This window comes from Mastigoproctus giganteus, chromosome 3 (genome assembly GCF_048544385.1).
Source record: "Mastigoproctus giganteus isolate SK-2022 chromosome 3, ASM4854438v1, whole genome shotgun sequence".
Lineage (NCBI taxonomy): Eukaryota > Metazoa > Arthropoda > Arachnida > Uropygi > Thelyphonidae > Mastigoproctus > Mastigoproctus giganteus.
Genome location: NC_143577.1, coordinates 125,919,222 through 125,943,974, shown reverse-complemented (window position 1 = coordinate 125,943,974; position 24,753 = coordinate 125,919,222). Strand labels below are relative to the sequence as shown.

At 34.4% G+C, this 24,753-nt stretch overlaps 1 protein-coding gene across 4 annotated transcripts in view; it reads right to left on the bottom strand.

The window, feature by feature from the left end:
• The window catches only part of LOC150088259 (moesin/ezrin/radixin homolog 1-like), a 706,511-nt gene that overhangs the window by 565,971 nt on the left and 115,787 nt on the right, over window positions 1-24,753 (bottom strand). For all 4 annotated transcript variants that reach the window (XM_090369412.1, XM_090369409.1, XM_090369410.1 and 1 more), the window contains one exon: window positions 1,425-1,520. In XM_090369412.1, coding sequence (XP_090225538.1) covers window positions 1,425-1,520 — 96 coding nt within the window. The remainder of the gene's footprint in view (window positions 1-1,424; window positions 1,521-24,753) is intronic.

Below are 24,753 nucleotides of genomic sequence, written 5' to 3'. Positions count from 1 at the left end.
AGAGAGTTGTGATTAATAGATATTCTTCAGATTGGTGTAAAGTCAGAAGTGGGGTCGCCCAGAGATTGGTTCTTGGACCACTGTTGTTTCTCATTTTCATAAAGGACATCAATGATGGGATAGAAAGCTTGATATCAAAATTTGCAGATGACATTAAGACTGGCAGAGAGAGCAGTTAATGATCAGTACCAAGTAGTGCTCTTCAGAATGACCTGAACAGGCTGCAAGAATGGTCAGAAAAGTGAGTAATGCTTTTAATGCAGCAAAATGCAAGATCTTACACTTGGGGAATAGCAACCCCAAAATAAATCATGTTTGGCAGGGCTGAATTAAAAACAGGGAAATGTTTTTAATAAATGTTTTAAAAACAGTTGAATTAAAAACAGGAAGAAAGGGAAATGAGAGTTATAATATAAACAGATATGAAGTTTTCTGAGCAATGTAAACAGGCAGCCAGAAAAGTCCATGGTGTTCTATCAATGATTTATCGAACATTATCCTGTAGAGATATGGAGGTCATAGTCCCACTATATAAGGCTATTATAAGACCATATTTGGAATACTGTGTTCAAATATGGAGACATCTGAAAAAAAAAAAAAAACGACACTGAGCTTCTTGAAAGGGTCCAAGACAGTTAACTCGCATAGTGAGATTGGCAAATGGGTGACCATACAAGGAAAGACTCTGAATATGTGGGCTACAGAGCTTGGCAACCAGGCACTGCAGAGGTTTATACAGCTCTGAGAGTGGTTAGTAAAATGAACAGTGGTGGAATTTTCACTGTTATAGAGAATTCCAGAATTCGGGGAAATTTATTCAAATTACATGGGAAGAGGTTTAGACTAGATTGTAGGTTTTCTTTTAGCTAGTGAGTCATTGATTGCTGAAAGTTTCCTTCGCAGGTATTTGAAGCTGAGAGTTTGAATAAATTCAAAAGTCAATTGGATAGTTACCAGGATAGTAAAGAGAGAAGCAAAAAATTTGTATTTTCTTATCTACTCCTCCCCCCTTCCGGCCAGTGATGCAAAAGCTGTTTTTTTTTTTTTTTTTGTTAGTTGTTGGCACATCAGCTTCTATGGCCATATTGCACCTCCCAAAGTTTTTGCATTTTACTGTGACCCAAGCCCGAGGCGGGAATCGAACCCGCGACCTTTGGGTTGCCGGGCAGGCACTTTACCTACCTGGCTAGCCCGGTCGGCACAAAAGCTTGCGACTTCTTTGCACTATATGGCTATTACTATTATTATATTCTAATTAAATTTATATATATATATATATGTATATATGCAAAGGTTAATTTTCAAAAGCAATTCCATTGTCAAAAATCATGTATTCTTCCTATAAAAAAGACATCTTTCTCTGAAAATATATTACATTATAATTTTTGAGAGACTACAAATTTTTTACAGATTTTGAAGCATACCTTTTTATTTAGTTTCAGCCATGTAGTGAATCCTTTACTATCCGTATACTGTAGTCCAAAAAACCATATTTCTCGGAGCCCTATAGTTTTAACTACCTAAAGAAATGATACAGTGACAGAAGTATTTAACCATAGCAACCATGCATAATAACTAAATAATAATTTTTATTATTTCTCCCTTCCACACAATTAAAATATATTTTTAAACTATTGATGGAAATACGAGCAGATGCCCCCATCTTTATTGCAGGGTAAACAGAATTGAACCTAGCAAATGTAACTAAGTTCCTATGTTACTTGCAGTAAGGACTTGCACCTGTTCCACTCCTGTGATAACAAGTAATAAGTATATACAGTAGACTCCCGATTTTCCGGGATAGATAGTAAAAAATACAGAAGGGATAGTAATCCAAAAACACAGAAGTCCCCGACATATGTAAGGGATACGTTCCAGGACTTCTTACTTTGTTGAGTTTTACGTAACTCGGGAATGACTAGTAACATATTGCTACTATATTATTATTGACAAATCTGAATTCGGCGCGATACTTGTTAATGTTTGACCATTTTCATACATTCTTATTAGTTTAATTTTCTGATCCAAATCGATCACTTTCCTTTTGTTGGTAGATGTACTAGTACCGCTGTCACTTATTCTCTTAGTCGGCATCATGATAAGTCAAAATTAAATTTTCTGTAAAGAACTTCACAGGGTTAAGGCGAAAACTCACTATTATCACCCCGCACGAGCTTACATTTTACTAAAGCACATTTCTGGAGGTCAACAAAAAACAAAAACAATTTGCACTTTCCGTTTTATTGGGCGTTTCTGTTAGCGCAATATATTATAAACGTGTAGTAAACTCGATCTTATTGCATTTGCGATCGATAATACCAATAGCTGGAAATCTGAGGGTTTTTACATTATTATGGTGAAGTGTGTGTCCCTTTCACTGAAATCTTCAGTCATATAAAAAAAAAAAAAAAAAACAATAAATAATTGTAAGAATCTTTTCTCTTTTTTTATTTTTTGCTTGTTACTCCGATCTTACTTGTGCAATTTGTGCGTGCCGTGATCGGCGTTATTGATTGCTTATTATTATTTTTTGTTGTTGTTTTAAATTTTACAATCATAAAAAAAAAAAAAAAAATCGAATGAAAACAAATTTACGTAAATACGTAGTTGCGTAAGTTGGGGACTTACTGTATCGAAAAATGTTCAGCAACCTACCTACAAAATATGGCGATAGATAGATAAAAAAAAACTTACCACGTACTACTCGTGTGTCCAATACAATGCTTCCCTTTATTTTTTACAATGTTGCATATGGTTTGGTCACTAACATTATAATGGTTCATTAGATTTAACAGATGCACCGTTTTCGAACTTTTTAATAATTTCAAGTCTTTGTTTAACTGAAAGTGCAACTCTTGTGTTTACCCATCATTTTCGCAATTTCTAAACAAAAAAAATATATACATATTTACTATTAAAAAAATTGACATTCCTGACATAAATAACGAAACAGTCTTTTTCAGTGCAACGGAACACAACAATCGAAGCAATGCACTAAAACAAACTAAACATTTGGTCTCTCCTCTCTCTTTTTTTTTTTTTTAGCAGTGGATGTGAAGACAGCGGGGGTTGCCAGATAATAGGCACATTAATCTCCCAATGACAACTTAAAACGCCACTTCTTGTCGCTTATTTACAACTTGCAAAATATCTGTTTATACCTATTCCAGTTATTACTTGAATTTTATGATTTCTGGTTGATTTTTTTCTTTTTTTTTTTTTTTTTTTTGTAATTTTGAGTCTTGAAGTGTCCCGGTTAATCTGAACCTGGTAAATCGAGAGTCTGCTGTATTCCATTTCATACAATGCTATCAGTTCCGTGTTCTGAGAAATCTAAAATGTCTTCTAATTCTCCAGATAATCCTGCATTTGAAGATGGAACAAAAGAAGCAAAAAATGAAGTGTTCTACTGCATTTCATGCTACCATAGGTTCAAAGATTGAAGTAAATTAATCCACAGGGATAGTGTTACAGCAGAAATTTTTCTGAACCATCAGAAAGATTCAAAGATCTTTCCAAACAATTCAATAATATCTATTTTTCTGAGACTGTGAGCCTTCTCCTACATGACAAAAACCATTTCAAAATGTGCATTATCTTGTTTCCCTCATTGACTCAAGTATTTTGCTTTAACCTGGGAAAATAAAATCTGATAACCATTCAACAAATTTCGCTTATATATTTGTTTATTACTGTAAACAACATGTCCAGCAGTGAAATACATTTGGAAAAAATAACTAACTATTTTATCTCATCACTGACATTCTCTTCAAAATAATTAATGGGACAGCCACCATTACATTTTTTTGAAATGCTTACACAGCACTGTTGAACAGTTAAAAAGGAGAGGAGGTATTCAGAAACAGCCAAAAAATGTGCATTATGATTGCTTCTTATGTTTCTATTAAAGAAAAAATAAAATAATAACAGTAAACACTTTAAAATCCAGCAGTCCCGGGTACTGAGAGGTGCTAGATTTCAAAAATTTCTGCATTTCAGAAAGATATCCCTAGTGAATGGGCAGTTTTGGAGAAGTATATTTCAATAAATATTAAGCACTAACAATTGAACATATCTACATTTTTAAATGTTTAAAATAACTAAAAGCTCAGTTAAAATGTAAATAAGTTCAATTTGTTATATATAAACAAATTGCAAACAAAGTCAGCAAATGTTGCTGTATAGTGTAATGTCAAATTGAAATGTGTACCAAGTATAGCCAGCAAGCGTCAATGAATGTGCCTCAGACCTTTTGCACTGGATAAGAAAAATAATAACTACTTTAACCATCTTGCGAAAAAAAATCATAAAGCATGTGCACTTTTATCAATTTAAACTACATTTTTATTGCAATAATATACTGTGGATAACTCACAAAAACTGCATAAACATCACTTTTTTTATTAATAAAAAAAATGCATTAATAAAAATAAGTTACCCCCCTCCAACAGCCAAAAGGCCTTACATGTGTTAATGAATACAACTTTGTTAAAATATTATGTACAAATGTTAAATATTTACATAAATAATATATGTGTGTGTGTGTGTGTGTGGTGTGTGTGTATATATATACAGGTGACCCCCGCTTAACGCTGATCATTCGTTCCGGAAAAACAGAGCGCTAAGTGAATCCGCGCTAAGCGAGCACCACTTTCCCATAAGGTAACATATGTATTTATGAGCTGCGGTCAGTTCCATAGGATATTTCCTAATGAATAATAAACAGTAATGAAAAGATGCACAAATGTCGGTCAAAATATTTAATATTCAAATATTTGCACATATAAAATATTCTGCATTGCATACGTATAATTATGTGGTAACTGCTTGCGTATCAAAAGTAAATTTAAAATTCCAATTAAAATAATAAATTTAATTTAATTGATGAATTTAATCATGAAAAATGTGTGGATTTTGAGTTGAACTTTGGCCCTCTTCCAAATAAACTAAAAGGGGTATTAATTTTAAATCCCCCGCAGCGTTACAACCAACAATAAAGTCAACCGATCCTTCACCGCTTTGAAACCTGCATGTTTTTTTCTTCTTTCAATATGAAACTTCTTTTAGGCATTCGTTTCCACAAAAGTCCTGCTTCAGCTATGTTAAAAACTTGTTGAGAAGTATAACACATAATACCCCTCTTCAATAATTTTAACAAAAGTTCTTTTTTGAAAGTTTCGGCTCCTTGATCTGCACTTGCGGCTTCTCCCTGGATTTTAAATCTATTCAACCAGCATTTACTAGTTTTAAATGGTTCCACATTTTTTTTTTTTTTAGGCGAGTTTTCTTCAGATCATCATATTGGCTAATCTCTTTCTCTCTCTCTCTCTTTTTTTTTTTTTTTTTAATATTTAACTTAACTGAATTCTGCATTGGAATATTATCTTCAATAAAATTAAAGTCTTTCCATTTCAATCCTAATAGCCGGCCTAGTCCTAGTTGCTTGCAGTGGAACAGCTATCTTTCCCGCTGCAAAAATTAATTCTTTATTTTTTTTATAATTGTTCTTACAGTTAAAGTTGCAAGTCCTAAATTATGGCACACATCCGTTTGTCGTTGACCGGAATCGATTCGCTTCAAAACGTCTAATTTACTTTTCAAATTCAGTCTTTTTCTTACATTTATAGTCTTCGTACTGCGGCCAGACGTTGTTGCATTTTCATTCCTATCAGTCATTATTAGCTCTTCGAAAATGTAACTGCGTTGGTTGAATTAATTACGATACAATGTTCAAGTAAACTTTCCGTTACGCACGATGTCTAATACTCTACTGAGTGATGACTAGACTTCGGATAAATGCATATAACACAAATATTACAAGCAATATACTTGATCATTTTTTAAAATGTTGATCGCGGAACTACGTAACAAGTCACTGTACTGAAACTAAATTAGCGTGCGAGAAAATTTTACTAAGCGTGGGAAAATTTCTCAAGTCGACGTGGGAAACGTTTTAATGCTGTTTTGCTATTCATTTTCAAGCTATCGACTCCATCAAATGAAACGATTTCGTTAATATGTCAAAAATGTAATCCGTAAAAGAGCGTTATAGTGATCTGTGACAGCGTTATAGTCAGATACGGGTTATATTATAAGAACAGCGTTATAGCGAATCAGCGTAAAGCGAACCGTGTTATAACGGGGGCCTGCTGTATATATATATATTTAAGATATTAGTTGTAGTGGTAAGTTATAATAGTGCAATAATAGACAAAGTTAAGCCGGCTATAATGTATAATACGAAAGCTAGTAAGTTATAGCTTCTCAAGCAACCCAACGCCTTAGGCAAGAGCCCAAAGCAAACTGGAAAAAATATATATATGCCAAATAAAGTAAGGAAAACCTTATATATCAATAACATTAAAAGAAAAATTAAAATGTTAATTATAGGCAATTAGATACATTTAAAGGGACTTTATCGAGGGCTAACCCTTTCGGTGTATCAACCATAATTAATGGGCTATCCGTTTCTGTAGTCATCGTCCAGCATAACTGTGTAGTTCAGCCTAAAATTATGTTACAAACACAACATATCTTTAGAAGCGTTCCACATGTGGCTTACACTTACATACCAAGCTATCGAGAAACAGATAAGGTCCATATATTATAAATTACCACCCACTAAGGTTTTCAATTTAGCCAAAATTAAACAGAAGCTTAAAAAGATACAAAATATGTTTATTTTTACTACCATTGATAAAGCCCCTAATAATTATAGTATAATATGTAAAAAATTTTACACTACTATATTATTAAATGAGCTAAATAATAGTACCACTTACAAATTAGTAACAGACAAACGCAGCTCCATTACTAAGAAAATACGGGCTTGGCATAGAAAGTTAATTAACTAACAATAACACCTCCTATCCATACATATACTGTATACCTTAATTTCATAAAACTCCTACTGGTTTTAGATTTATAACTTCGTGTAGGGATAGCTATACTAAGATTCCGCATCACAAACTTGTTCAACTACTGCAAACAATTTTCGATAACATAGGTAATTCCAATATTATTCTCAATAATAGCCAGGTATTAAATTACATAAATAACAACATAGACATAAATATGATAGAATACATTAATACTTATGACTTCAATAACTTATTTACTAGTATCCCTCATTACAGCCTAAAAACTGTGTTTAGTGATTATTACAATAAATATAAAAATATATTACCATGTCAGAAATACTACTGGGATGACCTTGTTAACCTTTGTATTTTCAACAACTACATATTTAATGGCAGTAACTTATATAGGCAACACACAGGCATAGCTATGGGAGCATGTAGCTCTTGTTTAGTTGCAAATCTATACCTTCACCATTTTGAAAAAAACTTTAAGCACAATATTATTCTATACAGATATATAGATGATTTGATTGTTATTAACAAGCCTGATTTTCTCACAGAAGCAATTAAGTACTATCCGCCAGAATTAATATTAGAATGTACTAATACAAACAGTTCCAAATTAGCTACCTTCCTAGACTTAGACATAAGTATAGTTAATAATACTGTACACACCAAGCTGTATGACAAACGTAAAGAATTTCATTTTAATTCTATAGACCTCACCAACTGGAACTCTAACATCTCAAAACGGATACATAGAAATATCATAGTCGCACAAGGTATCAGAAGAATATGCATATGTAACAAGATAGATTACATTATAGATATGCTTATAGATTTCAGATCTAAGTTAATAAAAAATGGATTCCCACACTATATAATTGCATGATATCTACATAAGGCTATTTTGATAGCTAATAACAAAGGGCACTATAACCTAAACCCACATCGTATTATGGATAAAGTCTGCACTGATACAGCATAGATTTTGTAGGTTTTTTTGTGGAAGTTACTTTGGCATAGGTAGCCTTTGTTGGACATGTATATATGTACATAATAGGCACTGCCCATGGAGTAAGTTTTATATAGCTTACACGCATTGAAAACGTACCTATATTTACTCTATGGGTAGGAACTTATTCTATTAACCTCTAATTCTTTTAATTGCGTTAATTTGAATTTTAATTGTTTTGAATTGATTTTGAATTGTGTTAAATTGATTATTTAATTATTTATAATTTACTTTAATTATTTATATTTTACTTTAATGTACCGGTAAGTTGTCGATTTTTTCGTTTTTTCCGTTTTAATTTCTGGAGGGTATCATACGGAAGTGTTCCACGTACTATATTGAGGTAAACTCCTCTTATTAATTTACTAATATCATTATCAACGTAGAACATATTGAGTATTACAGCTCTGATTCATACTATCAAATTAATTTTCATACTCTTATTGACTATTTCATTCACTTCCTGTCTCTCCAGTAGTATACAATCGATACACACAATTATGGGAGATTTTTTGAATGGCTTGGTACAAAATTACATTAAATCTACACTAAGGTACTCGGCCCAAAGTTACCATATTTCTTTCCTAAAATATTGCCTTCAAAACAACATTGTTCCGAAGTTTGCCAGGGTGAATTTAAATCAAAAAATTTCAGGCATAAAACAACTATCACTGGCGACATCACGTAATATTGTTAAGCTTGCCTTAAAATCTCGATATTCGGATAAACAAAAATACCTTTCCCAGGTTAGGAAGCTTCGCGATAAATTAAAAAATTATCTACATCCGAACAATTGGTCTGTATTGAAGACCTCCATAGATTTGCGACGGGAAGCACAAGCCTCAGAAATAAAAAACAGACACGTTAATAAGTTGCAAACATTATCGAATAGTTCAAGACACGTTCATACGAATTCTAACACATTGTCGCGAGCTTGCGACCAAGTTCACACGAGTTGGGTGACATCCCCCCCACAGACACATAACGCACTACCACAGAATATGTCGGCTAGTTCACGAACACCCCCTCACCCAGTATCCAACGAACCGACACATCAACAGGTTACAAATCTTTCCTCGTGTACACTATCGCAGGACCAGATTTCACTTTTATCCAAAGGATTAAATTATAATTTACCACCTCGAAAGCTGCCAAAAAAACAATGCGTAATTGATTTTGAATTTGGACTTCGTAGTGTTCCACAAAAAGATGTATTTATTCAACAAGTTAACCAAGTAGTGAATAACATAAAAGAAACACGACTTCCTAAATTGAATACACATGACAGTTCAGCTTTACGAGAACTTCGAGAAAATAAGGACATTATTATACAGAGGGCAGATAAAGGAGATACAGTGGTAATACTAGATAAACATGATTATATTAATAAGTTAGATTCAGTTGTATCTGATAGCTCCACTTATTGTGAAGTGGACCCGACACTGTTTACCAATTTGGTAAATCAATACAATAAAACGTTAACCACATATCGTAAAAACGACTACATTACTATGGTTCAGTTGAAGGAATTGAAGTCCAGAACATACAATATTCCTGCACTTTTTGGTCAGGTAAAATTACACAAGCCTGGATTTCCGATTCGACCTATTGTTTCCTACAGGAACTCGGCATTTTCAGCCTTAGCCACACATGTATATAACACTATAAAACCTTTTAGACAGGTTATACAATTTGGGATTAAGAATTACGATACATTATTTAATAATCTTAAAGACTGTAGACTCGGCGACAATGACAATTTATTCTCATTAGATGTTACATCATTATATACGAATGTAAACGTTGAATACACATTAGATATTATTTGGGATATGTTAAATAAAAACTCGACACCGATTAATTATACGAAGCTGCCTATAAAGGAGATTTTTCACTTAATTAAACTATTAGTTGAGGCTAACTACATCACCTTTCGAGACAAGGTGTACAAACAAATTTTTGGATTACCAATGGGTTTGAGCCTGAGTGGCTTAATGTCAGAGATCTATCTCTCAACGATTGAGCAGATACATTTGACACCTTTTCGTCCCCGTATCACATACTATGGGAGGTATTTAGACGATGTTCTAGTTATTACCGATAGTAGTACTATCCAAGATATTTTACATTCGTTTAACAATATTCATTCTAGACTCAAATTTACATTGGAAAGGGAAGATACGGATACTAAGTCATTAAACTTTCTAAATTTCACGCTTACCCGGGACTCGAACAAAATACAATTTAGCATCTATCGAAAACCCACAAACACCGGTATGCTTCTACATTATAATAGCTACCACCCGTTCACCTACAAAAGATCGATTATCTTTAATCAATTTCTAAATGCCTATAAATATTCAACGACGGATTCTGCTTTAGACTCAGAAATACAAATATTAACTAGCAGATTCTTGAACAGGGGTTATCCCATTAACACAATAAATCGAATTAGGGTACAAGCTAAGGATAGGATACAAAATACTGCACCAATCAACAATAGTAATATCAAAAAATACTTTATTTCTGTCCCATATGTTGAACAGTGGCACAAACAGCTTAACAGATTCTTTAAAGATACCGAATTTAAAATTATAGCTAGGCCTATACGGAAGTTACACACTATACTGAACAATCGCTCGGTTCTTTCGGCGTTCGCAACACAAATTAATGATCTAGTATACAACATTTCTTGCGGTGATTGCGACTCGTCTTATCAGGGTTCCACGCGGTTTTCTCTTAATATCCGTGTAAATCAACACGAAGCCTCTGTTCGTGCTTCTCGTTCAGCAGCGTCAGAATTAGCCTTTCATGCCATTAACGAAAAACATACTTTTTTATTTAACGAGGCCAAAATACTTAACGTTCAACGTAATTATACGCGACTATTAATTGCAGAAACCGTTGAAATTAAATTACACGAGAATTCTGTCAATGTTCGGCGGCCATATTTGATCTCCGATGCGTGGACCTTTACGCGCATGCACGAAGACACATAATCACTATTTAAGTTGCAGGTTTAGCCTGATTCGATAATTTTCATTCCTGTGATCACGACAGTCGGTCGAAAAGCATTGTCAGCTTCAGGAAGGATAATCGTTTTGAATATTTTCGTTAGATTCTTTTAATTGCGTTAATTTGAATTTTAATTGTTTTGAATTGATTTTGAATTGTGTTAAATTGATTATTTAATTATTTATAATTTACTTTAATTATTTATATTTTACTTTAATGTACCGGTAAGTTGTCGATTTTTTCGTTTTTTCCGTTTTAATTTCTGGAGGGTATCATACGGAAGTGTTCCACGTACTATATTGAGGTAAACTCCTCTTATTAATTTACTAATATCTATTAACCTCTACAGCTACTTCGAGAGATATCTATTTGTTGGCATTTCTATATGTTTTTTAAGCAGCATATACAAAATTGCAGAGGGCGCTGCATATATTAGAATTAATTATAGCGATTTAGTGATATTAACTACTTTTCTTGGGGGAGGGCTTCAGTCAGTAAGCTTATATTCAACACGTGCCGATTCATTCGGTCTTTCGTACTTTAGCTTTACAGTGGTAAGCAGTTTTCTTATATATATATATTTTTAGCTTATACTAAAGGACTTGACCTTGATTGTCATAACCAGGATCCCTTACTATAAGGGACGGGAATTTACACTCACGGTTATATCCAAAGTTAATTTATGATTTAACTTTTTCTATTCTTTTTAACTTTTGCTGTAAGATCCCTATTTTTCATACCTCATGAACTATTAGAGTAATTCGAGGGGGATTGAGGTACTATATCTATACTTTGACCTTTTCCATTCGCCTTGGTTAGCTTATACTTCTACTGTTACTTGGCAAATGCTGATTCTACCAAGATTATATATTATATACTACATACGTATAAGTCTAACTATAGATGGATCTCTTTCTATAATTTAAAATTTGGCTATCCGTCGGGCTAACAGTCAGCTTACTACTAAATTGGGATATATCAACTTAAATATCTTATTGTAATGGATGGTTACTTCCTTTGGATGGTTGTTATACATCTTTAATGTTATTTTATGCTACCTGGTTATCTTATACTCCCTGACTATCATTTGGACATAGTTATGCTGGATGATGACTACAGAAACGGATAGCTAGTTAATTATGGTTGATACACTGAAAGGGTTAGCCCTTGAAAAAGTCCCTTTCAATGTATCTAATTGCCTATAATTAACATTTTAATTTTTCTTTTAATGTTATTGATATAAGGTTTTCCTTACTTTATTTAGCATATATATATTTTTTCCAGTTTGCGTTGGGGTCTTGCCTAAGGCGTTGGGTTGCTTGAGAAGCTATAACTTACTAGATTTCGTATTATACATTATAGCCGGCTTAACTTTGTCTATTATTGCACTATTATAACTTACTACTACAACTAATATCTTAAATAATATACAGACGGATGTAATGTTTAATCTTGTAAGATGCCATTAATCGGATCTGTGACGATTAATATATATATATTAAATTTGATATATTTATTATAATTGAGCCATTAATTAACTATTCATTTATGCATTTTACATACTTGGGATATATATATATATATATATATATTAAAACAGATATTATTACATAATACCAATACCCAAAAATAAAGAAATCCTATATTAACTACAGACTAAAGGGTTTCTTTCACAAACAATTAAGGCGCCTCCGTAGCCAGGTGGGCAGGAGCGGCAATGCGGATGATGCGGAAAGGTCAGGGAATGACCACCGCATATCCCCGAAGCAATATGGCCTTAGTTGCTAATGCTCCTAAAAACCAAATAACAACAACAAACAATTAAACTATTATTTTTTCTTAAGGAGAGATACATAAATGCATAAAATTAGTAAGCACTGATAAGCAATGTTGTTGTTTTTTTTGTTTTTTTTTAATTAACAAATAACATTCTATCAATGTTTATTTAAATGGTCAATGATCCACCTAGTCAATTTGTATTACCAGCTTTTTTTTTTTTTTTTATTCAATTTTTTCCCTTAATTTAATTTTGACAATTGACATTCCCCCACGCAAAATAAAACCAGTGAGCTAAAAAAAAAGTTTGTGTGTTTTACTTTTCTTTTATTCCTTTTACTCTGTTTCTCACTTATATATTAGATGAAAAGAGGATTAAGAAGAAAAATAATGTTCAAGCTGGTTTTTAACTGGTTACTGCTGCAAAACATATGAGGGGGTGTACAAAAGTAATGCCTCCTATTTTTTTTTCCTCAGAAAATTTAATTCCTACAACTATGCCTTTTACATCAATTAATCCTCAATCAATAATAAACATTGTTATTTTTCCTCAAAGTCACCATAATTTTTTATGCATTTCCGCCATCTCTGAGTTAGACGCTGTATTCCAATCCTGTAAAAGTCCTTACATTTGCTCTGGAGGGCTTCGCAAACACTGTGCTTCAGCTGGTCATCGTCCGCAAAATGAGTTCCATGGAGTGCATCCTTCAGCAGGGCAAAGAGGTGATAGTCAGAAGGTGAAGATCTGAGCTCTGAGAGGGGTGAGGAAGAAAAGAACAGCACAACCAAGTTTTGCAATGGCCTCAATCACGTGCAGACTAGTGTGGATCATGCACTGTCATGGAAAAGAAGAACCTCATATAATGTTTTTGTCCAGTTGAACTCCATGGATGCAGGCTTTCAACTTTTTCGACATCTCGATCTCAGTTGATTGTGGTGCCACGCTCCAACAAATCACAAGCAAGACCCCATCTTTGTCCCAAAACACCTTCACCATCGCTTTACTGACAGAAGGCTGTCTTTTGAACTTCTTGTGCAGTGAATCTGACTCTCTCTCTGTTTCAGGGTCATAATGGTGGACCCAGGTTATGTTACCTGTGACTATGCGTGAAAGAATCACCACTCTTTGTTTGATACGTATATCTGTAATGTCCACCATTTTGAACTATCCGTGTGCTGCATGCACGAGACCGATCACTGCACACTCACTAGGGTGAACCTGGCGACCACTCAGAGACAAGTGAAATGATCTACGGTGCCACATTTGAAAGCAAACAATTAGTAGGCATTACTTTCATACTGGTCCTTGCATCTATATTACTGTTATTTAACTTCAGTGAAACATTCAAGTGGTATTGATCTAGATGAGAGGTTTTACTAACATCTGTACTTGTATGAAACTGTTTATGATTTATCAGAGGTCTAGCTGAGCAACTAAGGTTAATAAGATCCAGGGGTTATGGAGCATCCATGAGAAATCTGTTAAACATACTTAAATCTAATAGATTGTCTTGTCTGAAGCATTAAGCAACAAAAATGTTTGCATCAGTTTGAATAAGATTATTCATACATATATGTTATATGTTAAATCAGCCCGAAATACCAGGAATCTAGAGGCGCCTCCGTAGCCAGGTGGGCAGGAGCAGCAGTGCGTAGCACACGCTTCTTGATTAGACCGGGGTTCGAACCCATGACCACCAAATACGGAGGATGCGGAAAGGTCAGGAAATGACCACCACATATCTCCAGAGCAATATGGCCTTAGTTGCTAATACAGTCTGTCCTCGTATAGCACGATAGTTGTGTTCCTAGAAACCCTCGTGCAATGCAAAATCGTGCAATACAAACAACAGGCCCTATGGGAAAAGTGGGGTTAGGTGCCGACCACCCAAGATTGAACACACATTTGGAACCAAAACATTACCAAACACAATAAATAATCGGGTAATTTTAATCATTATAAAATACTTACGCATTTTGTAACATAATCGTTATAAAATACGTATTTTATAACGATTAAAATACGTAATAAAAAATAATAATATTATAATGTTTTATTTTTATTATAATATAATAAATAATAAAAAATATTTATTTTTTATTATTTATTTAAATAATAAAAATTTATTAATAAAATAGTAAAAAATTTATTATATTAAATAAAATAGTCGTAATAAAATACTTACGTATTTTATAATACGTAAGTATAAATTATAATACGTAAGTCGTAATAAAATGCTTACGTATTTTATTACGACTATTACGTAATAAAATATTGCTAATGCTTTTGCTTCTATCGTAAGCAAACTTGTTTTTTGTTTAATTTTCTATCCAAACAGATGACAGCCATTGCATCTCTTCCAATTCTTTGTGTCTTAATCTAATGGATTTTAATTACACTTTGAGTTGTTCCTGCTATGAAAGTTGTTTTTATTTTCTCTGCATTCTTTCTAATTCTCGGCGTTGCCTCATTTCGGTCTGTAGCACGTACAATATCACATGGTCTTTCATTTTGCTCAAAGCGTTTCACAATTTCATATATTTTTTCTCTATCGACAGAGGCGGACTGGCCATAAGCTTTACCGGGGTAACCCCGCTGAGCCGGAGGCCGGTGTGATTTTGGCCATAAACCGTAGTATGAGGCCACTATAAATTTTCCCGGGTAAGAATTTTTGAACCAGTCCGCCTCTGTTTATCGATATTGCTTTTTTTTTTTTTTTTCTCTCTGAATCTGCAGTGTCTTCGCCAGGACGCTTCCTTTTCACACCTTTTAAGTATTTTACTAATTTTTAGGGAATAAAGCACAATTACAAAAAGGAGACAAGCTTGATATGCATAAACAAAGCTGCGTGTGTGTAGCAACTGAATAAACAACACCGTAAAGGCCGAGATACATTATTAACACCTCACATTTTACTAAAGCACATTTCTAGGGGTTACTACCACAAAACAATTTCCAGTTGCGTTTCGGCTAGTGGAATCTGTTATAAACTGGTAGTAAACTCCATCTAATTGCATTTGCGATTATATCGATAGCTGGAATTGTGTTGGTTTTTACGTTATTATGGTGAAATGTGTTTCCCCTTCACTGATATAAAACACATAAATGCATTTTCAGAATCTTCTCTTCATTCCTATCGTGTTGCGTTCGGTTGGGGTGATTCTGCGTTCGACTGCCATTTCTTGTAAACACAAAGGCGAATCGTGCATAAGCGAATTCGGTTCGTGTTATATAAGATATCGTTCCCCTATTTATAAATCGTGTATGATCGAATTCGTGTAATGTAAACATGTGTTATACGAGGACCGACTGTACTACTAAAAAACAAATAACAACCAGGAATCTAAAATTTCTACATTTTTATTGCATGCCTTAATCTGTCTCATAGCAGTGGGAGACCAGACCTGAGGGCCATACTCCAGTATAGACAGTACAACCATTCGATATATTTTAATTATAAATCTGGATTTGAGATTTATTCTAAAATCAAATTTATCCTAACACCTTCCCTATACAAAGAGGGGAGGGCCCCAGTGCACCCCTCTTTGTATAGGAAGGTGTTAGAATAAATTCAATTATATTTGATTATGGCAGATCTCTCCTTCAGAAAATCAACAAACCATTTTAATGCTTTCCCTTCCACTCCTATATGCTGAAGTTTTATATTGAGAGGATATTATGTGGTACTGAACCAAATGCTTTGGATATATCAATATACACCACACTGTCCACATTGTGAAATCCAATTCTCATTTCATGTTCTATAGTAAGTAAATTTGGGGATTTGATCTGCCAGTGATGAATCCATGAGTACATTATTCAGTTTATTTTTAATAAAGCTAATAGTCTGAACATAAACTACATATTCAATGATCTTAGCCAGGGCATTAGCTTTATGAATTGGTCTGAAGGAATTAGGTTAGTCCTATTACCTTCTTTGTATATAGGAATAATTAGTGATTGCTTTAGATTTATTGGTATCCTTCCTTCCTTCAACAAAACAACTGTTAACTAAATGTACAAGATTTTATAAGCCAAAAAAAAAAAAAAAAAAAACTGTTTCCTGAATAATATAAGTGTTGTTGAGACATGCACTTTTGTTTGGTAGGAGCTTCTTAATAGCAGCCAGTAAAATGTCATTATTTATAAAGACATTTATTAATAAATCTATTAATAAACTTATTATATATATAAACATTTTTTTTACGAAAACCCCAAACACGAAAGGTATCAAAACCTATAGTACTTAGTACCGTGCATGAGTTGAAGGAGAAGTATGGGGGGTTAATAAACTTATATTAATATACAATTATCACAATAATAGTATAGATTATGTGGGATTTACTCAAAGATGTAACTACCGTCAGGGGTAAAGGGAAGGATTTTTGCTTTCATAAAGGTGACTACAGCAGTCTCAGAGATTTTTTAAAATCTATAGCATGGCCATAGCGCGCTCACACAGGGCTTTTCTCTCATGCAGATATTTTTGATTTTTCTTTATATCAAAATTTTATATATAACACTGATTAAAGTTTAAAAATAATAACTCGATTTTTTAAGTAAGCACATGTCTTGTTACAAAGTTTTTCTTTTTCAAAAATATAAAATTTTTCTTTTAAAGACAATATTTTACTTCACCTTAACACGGAAACTGCACAAAATTGTTGGGTGAAAGAACTATGATTCATTTCATAATGGTGCTTAAGATTACTTGCCTTGAACTGTGACACTGTTACTTGACACAAAAGATACACAAAGAAGCTCCCTTCTTTGTTCATCGTGATAGCGATTTCTGTTCAGTTCGCCCTTTGTTCTCCACAATTAGGGTTACTAGTACTGTTAGCATATTGCCTTTCACAACTACTAACTTATGTAGCAATTATGGTCGTTGGGTACGTCCTTCATATAGCAGTGTCCCAGGTCCATAAACCTTTATTATTATTTTTATTATTAATAATATCCAAAACTGTTGCTTCCTTCAAAATATGACATATAATATATATACTCGTGGGGGGAGGGATATCCCTCAGCTCCTGGAAATTCTCATTTTTTAACGCAGTCAGGTAGATTGTGGGGCTTAGTGCCTCATATAGCAGCATGTTGCTTTATGAGGCGGTTGGAGCTGCTGTATGAAAATAACAATGGCCACTGACGGTGATACTAAGATAGTACAGGGAAATAAAAATTAATAAATAAATAAATAAATACCCCCCCCCCAACTTGATTTGGTTTCCTCACCAAGCTTAACAGTCAGTCCCTTTCTTTCATTAATATGGATATAGTGCCATAAAAAGTGAAACAGGAAATATTTTTTATTTTTGATAAAAGGAAAATAAGATTTTTTGAAGATGAAGGAATAAGAGGGGGGGGGGGTATAACTGCAACTCGTCTATGACTATCTCAGTACAAAGCACCAACTAGCACAGAATCCAAAAGGACATTTTCTGCCGCTAATGAAATATGTACCAAAATTAGTTCCAGTTTAAACAATAACACTATTGAGTTTCGTAAGAGCTCGCTTTATTTGCACAGGTAGGGTGTATGCTTATTTTTTTATTTTTAGAATAACTGTATGTTTTATAATTTTTGCTAGAATATTTATTATTGTAATAAAAGTTTGATTTAAAATGTGAATTCAAGTAATTACTTGTTTTTTCCTTACTTTATTGCACCTAATTGTCATCAAAATTTAAAGCAAAAAATGTTTTTTTTTTTTTTTGGAATACCAGTATCCCAGTTTCATAAATTAAAAATACCGAAATACCAGTATTAATATTTTGGCCAGTATTGTGAGCCCTACTTATGACCACAAGGGTGGGGTGTGAGGTTTCAAAAAGATTTGCATTCACCCAGTAGTTGTTAAATAACTGAAACAAACACCATATATTACACTTTTTCAACATAGTCACTGTTTTTGTGCCATTTTAGACAAATTTTTGTTACCTCTCAATACACTGCAAGCCAATTTTGTAGTAGTGCTGTCACTGTCTTTCAAACCACAACTTGGCAGCAAAAATCACCTTATTATCATGTAGCAAAGTGTTTTCCACGAAGAAATGACTTCAGGGCAGGAAAGAGGAAGAAATCTGAAATAAGCAAATTGTGACAAAATTTCAAACCCACATTTGTGGGCACATCTCACTGCAGCATGCAAGGAATGCGAATGGGGGGACATTATCATGAAGTAGGCATGCACCTTTTGATAGCTTTCCCTGTCTGTTTTCTTTTATAGCAGCATGTTGCTTTATGAGACGGTTGGAACAATACTTTTCTGTCACAGTACAGCCCTTTTGAAGGTGATCTGTTAGTATTACATCATGATGATGCTGAAAAACTAACAGCATCACCTTGCCAGCACTTGATTGCACCTTTCCCTTTTTTTTGGGGGGGGGGGGAGTAATTCTGAATGCTTCCATTGTTTTGACATTTTAGTTTTAGGATCATGGTGATGAATCTAAGTTTCATCCCTGGTGACAGCTGTGAAAATACTGATCTTACTTTTCCTGGCACATTGTGCCCTTTCCTTCTTCCAGCAAGGGGTCAGAAGTCAGAATGAATCTGGCACATACTTTACCCCTATGTAACCGTTGATAGATGATGTTCACAGACTTTAGATCTTCCAGGATTAATGTTCAATTTTTGTAACACCCTCTTTTGTTATAGCAGTTGCTGGGCATCCTGGAATTTCTGCATCATGCATTGAGGTTCTTTGGTATATGAAATGTTTATAGCAATGGGTAACACAACATAAACAGTGACCATTTCTTCATGGATTGTTTTGGGTGTTTTTCTTTGCAGAAAGGAACCAAATCACTGAGCTGTATTCCATTTTATGCATTTTGACATTTCACTTAATTCAGTGCTGGAAAGAAAAAAAAAAAAAAAAATGAATTGTCAGATCAAAGCCAAAATTTGTGTGGTTGCTATAGAGATTTCAAATAAACAAACAAAACAACAAAAAAAAATCATCTTTCTATCATGACTAGTTCTGGGCAAATACAAATCTTCTTTAAACCCCACTCATATCTTGTCATAATGTCATCCATTGTAGAAGTTACAATAGAGGAAAACTGAGGCCGCTGCATATGAGTTTCTTTGTTTTTTGATTGATTGGTTGGTATATCACCCCAGGGGTTCACATCTGGTGAGTATCGGTTTGGCACACCCAGGGTCCTGAGCTGGATATCATCATTCTTCTCTTACTTGGTGATTCCTTTCTTTCTCTCTCTCTCTCTCTCTCTCTCATTTAGGGTAACTCGGGAATTTTTTTTGGCTGGTGCAGCATAAGCCTCAGGCTTATGCTGCACCAGCTTCCTTGCACCATACGGTTAATAATAATAATATTACCAGTGGATAAATCATAATTTAGACTTAGCTCCTAAAGTCATGGTGGGTTTGTATAGAATTATCTTGCAATGCCTGTGGGGGGGGACACAGTTTAATTCATGGTTCACCTTTGAACTTTGCATTTGATTGAAGAAGCAGTAAGAAAACCTTGGGAGAAATGACATCTTCAGTTCAATATTATTCTGTAATTTTATCTCCTCATTCATAAAGTCAGATTCAGTCTTGGGTATACTGAGTTGAGGTTTCATGAGTTTACAAAAAGTTCTTTTTTTTACACTGCTTGTAAGGTTCAGATAAGTTTCTCTTTATCTCAGTTATTTCTCCTTTTCTGTGAGAGTCAGTTAATGAGGTAAGATTTCTATTATTTTCAGTAATACTCTATTTTACACAGATTATCATTCAATTTTGATGGTAGTGATTGATGCAGATTCCTTATCAGTAGTCCCTTATAATCTTAGTCAAGGCACATAGCTGTTCAGTAAGGAATTCAATACTATTTTGTAACAAAATCATCCTTCAATCTCAAAAGTTGGGTTGATTAAAATATGTGACATTAAGGAGGTTACCTGTTGATAGTGGGCTTAGAGGGGAACAGGCATTCTGTGTGTTATCAGTCTAAAACACTGATGGATCCAATATTTTTCTATTTCAGAAGATTTAGGAGAAGTCCGGTTGTCCTGCCTTCCTAAAATCCACTCATACATACCTTCTTGATGGTAAGCCCTGTTATGTCACTTAGGTGGCAACAAACATGTAGAGTCGTTCCCTTCAAGATGCCTGGTCAGCGTGAAGAGGAAAAGACCAAACCCTCCAAGCACGTGACAGTAAGACGAAACAAATGGCCTTCAGTGCCTAGCGGCTTCCACTCCCCCCTTACTGCAGTGAGAGGATCAGAGGGGAAGCAGAGGGTGCTAAGAATCTCTGGATATGACCAGGCTGCCATCCACAGAAACTGAACTTGGCCAGTTACAACATAAGATCGCTCATCAGTGAAGACAGGATATTGGAGCTGGAAAAGGAATTAGAAAATGTGAATTGGAATGCCATCGGTTTGGCTCAAACAAGAAGAAATGAATCACTTATAAGTTTATCAAGTGGAAATCTGCTGTACACCAATGGAAACAGTGAAGGTGTGATTGGCTTTCTGGTCCATAAAGATATAAAAAACAACATTTTGGAATTCAAAAGTATATCACCAAGGGTGTCAAGACTGCTACTCAGGATTTCTAAGAGGTATAAGCTAAAGGTTATAATGATTTATGCACCAACATCGAATGATGATGAAGAGGTTGAAGAAATGTACACCGAAATTGAGTCTTCTAGATGAACAGAAGACTCACTACACTATCATTATGGGGGACTTCGATGCTAAGGTTGGAAAGAGACAAAACAGCACAGAAAGGGGAACTATAGGAAAATTTGGAATTGGTGAAAGAAATGAAAGAGGTGAAAGACTTGTGGAATTTGCAGAATTTCGAGGAATGTCAGTAATGAACACTTTTTTCAAGAAAAGGGTGAACAGAAAATGGAAGAGGCTGGAAGAGCCCAAATGGATTAACAACTAATGAAATCAACTTCATCCTCACTAACAGAAGATATATCGTGAATGATGTTACCGTCCTGAATAAGGTAAATGTTGGAAGTGATCACAGAATGGTAGTATGTACACTTGATATAGATGTAGGAAAGGAAAAAACTGGCTAGAGTAAATAACACAAAGTTCTTTGAGATAACAGAAGAGGAGAAAAGCAGTATGTATTGAAATTTAAGAACAAGTTTGAGCTTCTACAGACTGCTCAGGACCAAGATATTGATGAGGAATATTACAACTTTTTGAAAGTGGCCAAAAATTAGTCAAGAAACACTTCACATAATGAACCGAAGATGACAAATGAAGAGCAAGATAAACACTGACAAGGAGAAAATTGAGTATACTGAGTTATGCAAAGCCATTAGAGACTCAGAGAGGACATAAGAAGATTTAACACAAGTAGAACAAGCACTAAGGGAAAACAAAGGACTTAAATCAACAGCCATGAGCAGTAATACAGAAAGATAAATGATACTGAAACTGAAGAATAGCAATGATATACTTATAAATAGCAGAGAAGGCATAATTCAAATAGCAGAAGACTACTATAGAGAATTATACAAGGAGCGAGGGAATGATGCCAGCAGTGGGGAAGATGGATCGCAAATTAGCAACACATACGACATACCCGATATTCTTCATGATGTGGTAGAACATGCGTTGAAGAAAATGAAGAATCAGAAAGCCCCGGGGGAAGATTAAGTTACTGTAGAGTTGTTAAAATTAGGAGGAAGAAACACAACACAAAAACTGGCAAAACTCTTCACAAAATATATTAGAAAAGATGTGATGCCTAAGGAGTGGAATAATGCAATCATAGTTTTGCTGCATAAGAAAGGAGATAAATCAGAAATTGGAAATTATAGACCAATTAGTTTGTTATCCCACATCAAGTTTTTCACAAGGGTCATTACTAACAGATTAGAAGAATACTTTATGAGAATCAACCGAAACAGCAAGCTGGCCTTAGGACAGGATTCTCAACTATGGATCAACTTCATGTAATGTCACAGCTAATGTAGAAAGCAAATGAATATAAAACACCATTATGCCTGGCATTTGACTATACAGCATAAGGAAATGTTTCGGGCACTGGAAAGACAAGGCAAAGATACCCTATATATTATGATTTTGGAGAAAATATATGAGAATGCTACTTCCTTTATTAGACTAGACAAAGACAGTAGTAAATTTAAAACTGAGAAAGGAGTTCGACAAGGAGACACAATATCTCCGAAGTTGTTTACTGCTGCCTTTGAGGAAGCTTTCAGAAGATTAGACTGGTTCAGAAAAGAGTCAATGTGAATGAAGAGTACCTAAACAATTTACGATTTGCAGATGACATTGTGGTCATAAGCCATGATCCCAGAGAACTAGAGGAAAATCTTAATCAGTTATGCAGAGTTAGTAAGGATTTTGGACTAAAGATGAATATGGCTAAAACAAAAGTAATGATGAACAAGTATGCCACAGAAAGGGATATAATGATTGAAGCAGTAGTAATTGAAAAGGTGGAGTCATAGACTTATCTGGGACAAGTCGTTAGCTGTAATAATGATAAAATGGCTGGAAGGCAAGAGAAGAATAAATTTTGGATGGATGATGAACAAGTATGCCACAGAAAGGGATATAATGATTGAAGGAGCAGTAATTGAAAAGGTGGAGTCATACTTATCTGGAACAAGTCATTAGCTGTAATAATGATAAATGGCTGGAAGTCAAGAGATGAATAAATTCTGGATGGATAGCATTCAAGAAATATAATCACATACTGAGGAGCAATATCCCAATTTGTCTGAAACGTAAAGTAATGAACCAACGTATACTCCCCACCATGAGCACTCACCAAAAGAATGGAAGAGAAGTTGAGACCTACACAGCGAAGAATGGAATGAATTATATTGGTAATCAGACTGTTAGATAAGAAGAGAAACACGTGGATTAGGCAGCAAACTTAAGTAAAGGACATTCTTATCAAAACTAAATAACTAAAATGGTCTTGGGAAGGACACATAGGTCGAAGACAATGACAGATGGACTAAGAAAATAACAGGATGGTACCCAAGTGGAGCTAGAAGAAAACCTGGAAGACAACAACGGTGATGGACAGATGAAATTCATGAGTTTATGGGTAGTAAATGGATGGCCATTGCACAAAACAGAAGGAACTGGAAAGTTGCTTGCTGTAGAGGCTTTCTTCCTGCAGTGAACTGAAAATGGCTGATGATGATGACCTGTTTATAAAAATTTTCATGAGTCATATAACTTAAATTTTCATTTTTTTTAACTTAGATTGGTTAACAGTACCTTTATCCAAGTGCAAGGCTCAAATATCACTATGACAATTAGGGCAGGGAGTGAATGATAAAGCTGATTACATCAATATCTTGGAAGTTAAAGTCAGAGTGAGCAGGATTAACTGTTGAATTAATGAGAAAACCAATTATAGGTCCTATAGGGATTTCTAGACAGTTTTTTTTTTTTTTTTTTTTTTTAAATTGTATGATGTGAGCAATACATGAAGGAACCAGTTTTTTCCTGCTTCCTTCGTGTATCATGGCCATGAGATCCAACCGGATAGTGCGGCACCATCGTGATATCCAAGCCCGAATCGGGATTCAAACCCACGACCTTTGTGGTGCCAGGCAGGCACTTTACCCATCCGGCTAGCCTGGTTGGCTAGACATAGTTACTTAATACTGACAAAAATTCTCCATCTAATTGCCGACTGTTGTTCCCAGGTCACAAATAAATGTTGCTGGTTAAGAGAAACCCTACTGTAAGTCAAACTGCTACTGCCTCTAAATTGGTGGTAAGTGGCATAGCTTAAAAGGGGATATGGTTGCCCGCAAGAATGGCAACTCCTCTGTGGGCAGGTCAATCTCCAGCTCTGTCTTTTCAAATAATTGGACAGCTACGCGAGGTTCTTTGCCTATAAATACAGTAGTGCTCAAAAAAATTGCATCAGCTCATTTGTTAGTCATTTGTTCTTATGCTGGCAATTAATCTTTTAGAAATTGCTGAAAAAACATAAATAAATAATAATACACAGATGAAACTATTCATTTCAAAAAAATTTACTTTTATGCTTTATGGGTAAATATATTTTTATCCGAAATAACAGCATATTATTTATGGCTCATTACAA